General features: G+C 35.9%; 1 protein-coding gene and 1 long non-coding RNA gene across 2 annotated transcripts in view; both read left to right on the top strand.

Moving 5' to 3' along the window:
* The window catches only part of LOC129895383 (alpha-dioxygenase 2-like), a 3,831-nt gene extending 214 nt beyond the window's left edge, over positions 1 to 3,617 (top strand). The window contains exons 2-10 of the mRNA XM_055971093.1: positions 42 to 302; positions 591 to 740; positions 851 to 984; positions 1,449 to 1,662; positions 1,847 to 1,992; positions 2,253 to 2,480; positions 2,555 to 2,757; positions 2,850 to 3,093; positions 3,185 to 3,617. Coding sequence (XP_055827068.1) covers positions 42 to 302; positions 591 to 740; positions 851 to 984; positions 1,449 to 1,662; positions 1,847 to 1,992; positions 2,253 to 2,480; positions 2,555 to 2,757; positions 2,850 to 3,093; positions 3,185 to 3,410 — 1,806 coding nt within the window. The 3' untranslated portion in view covers positions 3,411 to 3,617. The remainder of the gene's footprint in view (positions 1 to 41; positions 303 to 590; positions 741 to 850; positions 985 to 1,448; positions 1,663 to 1,846; positions 1,993 to 2,252; positions 2,481 to 2,554; positions 2,758 to 2,849; positions 3,094 to 3,184) is intronic.
* Positions 3,618 to 4,572: 955 nt separating this feature from the next.
* On the top strand, positions 4,573 to 8,413 carry LOC129894156 (uncharacterized). Its single transcript, XR_008767632.1, has 3 exons — positions 4,573 to 4,866; positions 4,960 to 4,996; positions 7,730 to 8,413. It is a non-coding gene; the product is annotated as an uncharacterized LOC129894156 (long non-coding RNA).
* The last annotated feature ends 757 nt before the right edge of the window (positions 8,414 to 9,170 follow it).

Genomic DNA, 9,170 nt, shown 5'->3' with positions numbered 1-9,170 from the left:
TATGCGTTGCAACAATATTGCTCCTGTTTTTAATATGGCAGGTTGTACATCTTGTGGACAAATTTGACTTATGGCATAGATTGCCGGTGTTACTGGGGTTGGCTTACCTGGGAATGAGAAGACACTTGCACCAGCGATACAACCTCTTACATGTAGGAAATGTTAATGGCAAGAAATATGACACGGAAGAGTATACGTATCGGACTGCTGATGGTACGTGCAATCATCCTGTGGATCATTTAGTGGGCAGTCAAGGAACCTTCTTTGGCCGCAACATGCCACCATCCACTTCAAGTTATGCGGTAAGCCAAAATCCAATCAGTTATGCTACACTAATTAAATCATGTAAAATTTGATAGTTTCAACTTTTGTTTACTTCATCAGGATAGCTACCAGGTATTTCAGTTTTCTGTTCAGTAGCTTAGGGGGTGCAAATTAGTCTGTTCAACCTATTTCAACGCTTTATGATGATCTTTTTGGATAGCTAACTTGCATGGTCCAATAAATATGCCTTAATCATATCGTTATCTGAAATATGTATATTGAGATCTCTCAATGATCACTTGTGAAAATATCATTTGATTATGCAGCTGCTGGAACCTCACCCTGTAACTGTGGCCACGAAGCTCTTCGAAAGAAGAAAGTACACAGATTGCAGGTGCCAACTCAACATGATAGGGTGCGCGTGGGTACAATTTATGATCCATGACTGGAATGATCATATGGAGGACACTGAACAGGTACCTAATAAATGTGTGTTTTAAGAACTGGAGGGGATTAAAAGGTTAAAATTGATCTACATTCACTTAAAAGTGTGTATTATGTTTCTCTAACACAATATTTTTGACAGATGGAGCTTAGAGCTCCTCAAGAAGTTGCATCAGGGTGTCCGTTGAAGTCATTTAAGTTCCTTAAGACTAAAAAACTTCCCACAGGTTCACCTGATCCGAAGTTTGGGCATTTGAATTCAAGGACCCCATGGTGGTGAGTGGACTCAAAAACTCTAAATCCACACAGAAAGACTTTAAGATTCTCTACGAACAGTTGTGATTTTGTTTGTACTTCTATTGACTCCAAAGCCGGCAATAAAACCTAATACCCTTATGGTGATGGAGAAAGCTAATAATATAGGAGGATGGTTGAAAATAATTACCTGTTTAACTGAATATTTATCAGGTAAGAAAGAGTATCTGTTATTACCTTGACTCTTTTACTCTACCCAAAGTGCTGCTTTGTAGCATGCTAAAAGAGTCGAGGAAATAACCATGACGGAGGGGGGAGGGGAGGCGAAAATATTATTCCTACTTGACATATACACACATCAACTCTTGTCCACACTATTTAATTGGAACTCCATTTGATCCTTCATTTTAATGCAGATTGAAAGTTAGTCTAGTGGTAGTTTTATTTCCTCTGATGAATTATATATGCTCCTGCTGTTTTGTTAGGGATGGGAGTGTAATATATGGCAACAACGAAGAGGGCATGATAAGGGTGAGAACATTTAAAGATGGAAAGCTCAGGATCTCAGGTTCTGGACTCCTTGAACATGATGATGATGGTATTCCAATATCCGGAGATGTCCGAAACCATTGGGCAGGCTACTCTCTCTTGCAGGCCTTGTTTATGAAGGAACATAATGCCATATGTGATATGCTTAAAGTATGCTAATGAAGTACCCAAGTTTCTCTTTTCTATGGACATATTTGCTACATGGAAATCTGAAGTTTACTTCGTATAGTTGGGGCATCGTGGAAGAAGCAAATGAGCACCTATTATAACATTTGATTATTTTGCACCTCAAAAGAACTGACTTTGCTTAAAATCCTGTTTTTCCCCCTCTCAGGAACATTACCCTGAATTTGATGATGAAAAGGTGTACCGACATGCAAGATTGATAACTTCGGCGGTCATTGCAAAAGTCCATACCATCGATTTGTCTGTTGAATTTGTTAAGACTGATACTATAATGGCAGGAACGAGGATCAACTGGTAAGCATACTTGATAAAAATCTATGTTGCCAGGTCCTTCAAAAAAGTCATTGCGCCTGTGCCATATCACCCAAAATAATGCATTTTTAGAAGATCAGACACGAGCATTGTGGCAATGTTGGAGGATCCGAGCAAGTATAGACTATAACTGTTATTGAGTTAACATATAACTCCCAATTTTCAGTTAGATGTCATGCATCATGCTTTTGCATTACGAATTTAACTATTAATGTTGACTAAAAGAATCTAGTGTGATTCAGGTATGGCTTGTTGGGGAAGAAAGTCAAGGATTTGTTAGGACCCAAATTTGGACCAGTACTGAGTGGATTAGTTGGTCTTAAAAGGCCTAGAGATCACGGTACTCCCTACTCATTGACTGAAGAGTTTGTTAGCGTCTACCGAATGCATTCACTTTTACCTGACACGATTGTTCTGAGGAACTTGAAGTCGACTACATCAGAAGACAAATCCTTGCCTATTCAAGAAGAGTATGTTATCCAGTTACACATTTTGCATTTATAAGCAAATTATGTATGTATTTCTAACTGTGTAGTTTGAACAGGATTCCTATGAGGGAAATGATCGGGAAAGAAGGAGAAAAGAACTTGTCCAAAATAGGTATGGAGCAGATGTTGGTATCAATGGGTCATCAGTCATGCGGAGCTGCTACGTTGTGGAATTATCCATCATGGATGAGGAACCTTGTTCCTCATGATATCGATGGAGATGATAGACCTGATTTAGTTGACATGGCCGCCTTGGACAGTATGTTTGTCCCAGTGGACTTCTTTTGCATATTGTTTTCATCTTATATATATATATAGAGAAATTACATGTTAACTTTCTAAATTGAACAGTTTACAGAGACAGAGAGAGGGGAATTCCGCGGTACAATGAGTTCAGAAGGAATTTGCTGATGGTACCAATTAGCAAGTGGGAAGATTTAACTGATGACAAAGAAGTGATTGAGGCTCTCCAAGAAGTATATGGTAATGATATTGAGAAGCTAGATCTCCAAGTTGGTTTGCACGCGGAGAAGAAAATTAAAGGCTTTGCCATTAGTGAGACTGCCTTTTTCATATTTCTGCTCATTGCTTCAAGGTATGTCAATATAACAACGGTGTTCAAAGCTTAAATGCAAAATAAGAATTGTCTACATGCTAATTCGCGTGACTATGTTTTTTTTTTTCAGGAGGCTAGAAGCTGATCGATTCTTCACAACTAATTTCAATATGCGAACCTACACAGAGAAAGGCTTCGAATGGGTAAACAAGACAGAGACATTAAAAGATGTCATCGATCGACACTTTCCTGAAATGACAGAGAAGTACATGAGATGCACAAGTGCATTCTCAGTATGGAGTTCGAATCCAGATCCTAAACACTACTTACCTCTCTACCTGAGACCAGCAACCTAATACTGTATTTGGTTCATTGTGATCAACTTTGTAACCTTTGTGTGAGATGAATATGTAAAAGACTACAATAAGTTTGCAAGTAAAATATAAATGACCCTATTTTACTTCCCTAAGTATAACGGAGTCTCTGACACGTAGTTTTGTTGGGTACCTGTTGTAAGTGGAATAATCAATAATGCATTAGAGTATGTGATGCACTTGCTTGTATATGCACGTTTTTTCTTAAAAGACTATTTGCTGTGTAGTGACTGTAGGAAAATAAAAGATTTCCTGATCAAGTTGAACTCGAACATTAGTTTGTATTAAGAAGCTTAACTTGCACATGAGCCATACCGATTTATCATGATTAATTTATAAATTAAGATGAGAATATGTATCAATCATGAATCAACTAGTATTATTTAGTGATAAACGATACGCAAAGACATGTGTTATGTATTTATTGGATTAATATAAACATCAAGCGCAAGTTATTTTTTAAATGTAGTTTTCTTCCACTATTAGCAGGGACAATTGCATGCAAAAATGACTAAGAGCCTGTTTGGATGGGCTTAAAAAAAGTAACTTTTATGTATAAAGTGCTTTTAGAACTTTGAAATACTGAAAGTTATTTTTATAAATAAGCAGTTGAGTGTTTGGATAAAAATGCTTAAATGAGGAAAATGCTGTGAATTTTAGGGTTAAAAGAATAAAAAAGATAGTTTGAGAATTTTGATAAAATATAAGGGATATAAAAGTAATTTTCATGATCAAAGAAAATGATTTTAAACATTTAGAAAAAAAAAGTTAGAAATCCTAACTTTTTATTTTTAACTAATTTAAGATTAACATTAGGCAAACGCGTCCAAAAGGTAAAAGGTGCTTTAAATTGGTTCCATCCCAAACGGGCTCTAAATTAAAAGCTTGAAAAAAAAATAATAAACAGACGAAAAACTAAAAATAAAAAGAGGCGAATTTTTTGAAAAAGGAAAATTAAAATTTATGCACGCGCTAACAAGGAGCGTGGTAGATTGAATTTCCTGGGAATCCAAAATTTCAAATTTATCTTCGCGGTAAAAATGTTAAAATGCCAAAGCTCCAAGTCACATTACTCGGTGGAAGTGGAAACAACAAACGAATAAGGCTTCGCCACGTGTGTAGATACTTAGAGTTTGTGTACGTGGCGCTTTTCCAATGGATGTTACTTTCATTCCGTCACAGTACCGTTAACCCGATGATTTTGGAACTAAGGTATAGAACACTTGCTCTTATTCCCGCCATTTTCTCTCACTTCCTCCAATCGCCATTTTTGTCATACAGATCCAAAACACAGAAATTCAAGGAAGAGAGGTAGGAGAAAATACCCAGAAAACTTCTAGTAGAATTAAAGAGAAAAAAAATGGGTATCAAAGATCTCCTCCGGTTTATGAAGCCCTATGTTGAAACCGCCCACATAAAAAAATACGCCGGCAAAAGGGTAACACCCATTTCGTTTACTTTTCACTTCAATTCAATATTCAAATTCATCACATTTTGGGTTTTGATAAAAATCCTATTTTGTTGGGTATAGATGGGAATTGATGCTTATTCTTGGCTTCACAAAGGAGGTATTTTTAATCTGGTCTGACATTTTATTAATCAAGATTCAATTTTTGTAATATATTTTTTAGTTTTAAATGGACAGAATCAATAAAAAGCTGTAATTTTGAGCATATTCATGTAGTATAGAGATTTGTCTTAATTCGGAGGGTGATAAGAAATTGCAGTACTTGAACTACTTCATGCATCGAATCAATATGCTTCGACATTATAAGATCACTCCTGTAGTTGTTTTTGATGGTGGGAACTTACCCTGCAAGGGTGCCACTGAAGACGAGAGGCACAAGTGTGTATTCCAACTTAATTCTTGTTAATCAATACCTGATTTTTCGTAGTCTGGATAGTGAATCTTTAATTTCTATAGGAGAAGGAAAACAAATAGAGATCAGGCAATGTTGAAGCTAAAGGAAGGAAATGTTTCTGGCGCCATTAAGCTTTTCCATGTACTATTATTCTCTTAAAGTTGTGGAATATATATGGTTTCCTTATTAATAGACCCTTGTGGTCAGGCCCTTCCCCGGATCCCGCGCATAGCGGGAGCTTTAGTGCACCGGGCTGCCCTTTTTTTTTATTAATCATGATTTCATATCACATATCACATGTGTTTAAATAAATTTAATCTAATTTTATATTACATATTCAAATAAATTCTAAGACAAACAAATTAAAAAAGAGGGAGTATTAAAATATCTTCCTTGTCCTATCCTATGTATTGTGAAAAAAGTAATGCAACAAACAAATTTTGCGATAACATTTGTGGACCAAACATATCTTCATCTATATAACTTTACCAAAAGATGAGGCACGAAAAGCAGCTTTGATTACCTTTATCTTTACTAAGCTAATGAGTCATCATGAAAACGATAAAGTCCTCCGTCCACAAGCAACTTTTAAGAAGAACCAGGGGAAAATAACAAGTTTATCTAAATTCTTTAATGTATGATTTCCCCCGTCTTCTATGCAAACTTTAGAATGTTTGATTATTTTTACTTACAATAATTTCTGTATTGATTACGTTATATTTCAGTTAGACTCTATTTGTAAGATTATATTATTATTATTATTATTATTATTATTATTAGAAGATCACTTATTGTCATGTACTACTGATTGCTGCCCGTTTGTGGTGTGTATGTAATGGTGGGGTATTCATGCTGGGTTTGCAAATATCTTCTCTCTATTTGGCAATATAAAAAAAATCTTTTATAGACAACAGTCCAACACAATTATATGCCAAATACAATATTTTTGAGATTTTAGTTCAATAGGTCAGAACAGAACATTGCTCAAGCTTAATCTGTATAATACATGCCAATATTTTTATCAGTATGGACTTTGCACATGCTTGTGAAATATTGATGGGTGTGAGTGTTTCATCATTTTTTTTTTTGGTTAAATTTTGGTATTTTATTGATGAAGTAATGAGTATAAACACTACCTTATACAACTTCGGACAAAATCCATTCCCTACATGGCCCAATCGACTAGGAAAGAAATAAACAAACCATCAAAAACAAAACACCTAACACTTTGAACCTCCATGTTCCCTCTATCCCTTCGCTGGAGTTACTCTCAAATAGGGACATTTTAGTTTATCACTGTTAATGATCTTTCTTCCTGCTACTTTCAGACTGCTGAAATTTTGGTAGATGCACCCTCCTTTATCGATTGCAATATTTGCTAAGTAGTCTGTTAGTTGGTTTTCTTCCCTGAGAATATGCTGGAATGTATGTTGTTTGTCCTGTAAGGTTGTTTTAATTTTTGTCACTATCTCTGTGATTATCCAGGGACATGACCATTTTCCTTCTAAAATTTTATACAATAGCATAAAGTCTGTTTGAATGATTATATTATTGTGTTGTTTTTGCTTACTATGTTTACATGCTTCTAGAATCGCGTTCGCCTCTGCTACAACACTCTATTTTCCCTTTGGGAGAAAACCTAAATGGCTTTTTCGTAAGCCATTTTCTTCAACTCAACCAAGGTTGAATCATTATCTTGCTTTGCCTTTACATCAAACACAAGGGACGATTCTGCACCATTTTGCACAACCACACCACCATCCTCATAATCAATCAAATGAATACCCAAATGGGCTAATCTATACACAACACGAACTAACTCTTTCTTCTCACCCTCAATATAGGTAAAACTATCCCAGACAACCTACTAAGAGCATCAAAAACAACATTTGCTTTCCTTTGAGGGTATCATTATCCTTCAACAACTCAAGCTATCTTCTTTGTCGAAGGTTCAAATACTTTTGCTTAATTTATATTGAAAACTCTTATGGTTGGTGAATACATCATCATGAACACCGTAGATATAGTGTCTCCAAATCTGCAAAGCAAACACAACCCAATAACTCCAAGTCATGTGTCGGGTAGTTCTTTTAATGCACTTTATGTTTGCTAGAATAATAGGCTATCACTTTACTATTTTGCATCAAGACACAACCAAGATCAGTTCTTAAGGAATCACAATACACAACAAACCCATGGGATCCTTCTTATAGAGTAAAAATTGAGATTGAAGTAAGTCGATTCTTCAACTCTTGGAAACTCTTCTCACATGGTGGGACTATACTGGGCTTGTTGTTGTTGTTGAGTTAATGTAGTCAAAAGTGAAGCAATAGAAGAAAATCCTTCCACAAACCATCTTCTCATTCGGCCTATGATGCCTACTAGGTATCTGTTGTCTTGGTACTCATACTACACTCTGCATCTATTTTCGTGATGCAGGATTGAGCACCAGCTACCGCCATGGATAGATCGGGCCTGTTGTAGTCAGCTTCGGAGACTAGGGTGAGGACTTGGCATTTTTGGATCATTTTTGTCTCCTTCAGTATGGATGACCCGTCTTTTGCCTTTTGAGACTAGCCAGTTGTTGTATATATTTTTGGTCCACTTTTGGGACTTGTACTCATCTTTTATTTTATAGCAGTCATGAATCCTCCCATGAATGTACTGAATCAAGCTCAAAAAATGATTGCATAATTTTTTTAGAGCAGTTGTGTTGGAGGGAGAGGAAGACATTAGACAAAGTGGAGCAATTTATGCTTGCCAGAGAAGGAAGTGGGACTAGGATTCAGACTAATGAAAAATGTATCAATGACCCTATTTTGTAAATTATGGTGGAATTTTCGAACAAAGCCATCACTATGGAGTGAGTATATGAGGAATAAGTATTGTCGAAAGAAGAATGCAAATAAAGTGGTGTGGAGAATAGGAAATGAAGGATCATAAGTGTGGAAGAAAATGCTACTGGCCAGAGATCTTATTGAGCATCAAATCTTTTGGCTATCAAAAAAAGGATCAACATTAGTATGGCATGATAACTGGACGGAGAATGGGGAACTTGTACACCATTACAGGAGAAGACTATGAATGAGAAGATAATTACAAAAGAGTTGATGAATTAGTAAAGAGGAGAAAATGAGACATAGAAGTGTTGAATGATATACTGTCACATGAGCTAGTAAAGTATATCAGTCCTAATACTCAACCTCCTCGATAAATGATTGAGTCAGATAAGCCAGTATGAATAATGGACAATAAAGGAACCTTTTTTGTGAAATCGGCTTGACAGTATATAAGGCATAAAAAAGGAGAAAATAAAATTTACAAGTGGATCTGGACAGAAGGCATCTCTTTTAAAATGACATTTACAGTATGGAGACTATAAAAAATCAAACTACCTGTAGATGACAGAGTGAGAAAATGGGGACTGAAAGGTCCATTTAGGTGTTGGTGTTAGAAAAAACCTACTCAAGAGACACTTGCTCATGTGTTCCTGAGATATTTTTTAGCTAACAGAAGTTGGTCCTATTTTTGTTCTTTTACAGGTTTTAACATTGAAAGCCTGCACTTGAGGGAAGTGATAATGCTATGATTTGAGACAGACGTTAAAAAAGGAATGAGACCTTACTATAGAGCTATCCCTAACTTTATAATATGGGAACTTTGGAGAAGAAAGAACAAAATGAAGCATGAGGGAAAGAAGACATCAATTCAGAGAGTTATTCACAATATTACCAGGAACATTTTCATGACGATACAAATGAGGAAGCCTAATATGAAATGTCCTAGTAATTGGCCAGATATGATTAAAGAATTGAAAGGTTATAGTCCCAAAATGAAGGTAACAAATGTATTGTGGATTTTCCACCAATAGGCTGGCTAC

The sequence above is a fragment of the Solanum dulcamara genome, chromosome 7 (assembly GCF_947179165.1).
Source record: "Solanum dulcamara chromosome 7, daSolDulc1.2, whole genome shotgun sequence".
NCBI lineage: Eukaryota > Viridiplantae > Streptophyta > Magnoliopsida > Solanales > Solanaceae > Solanum > Solanum dulcamara.
Note: the sequence above shows the minus strand (reverse complement) of the source record. Positions and strands in the feature narration are given on the sequence as shown.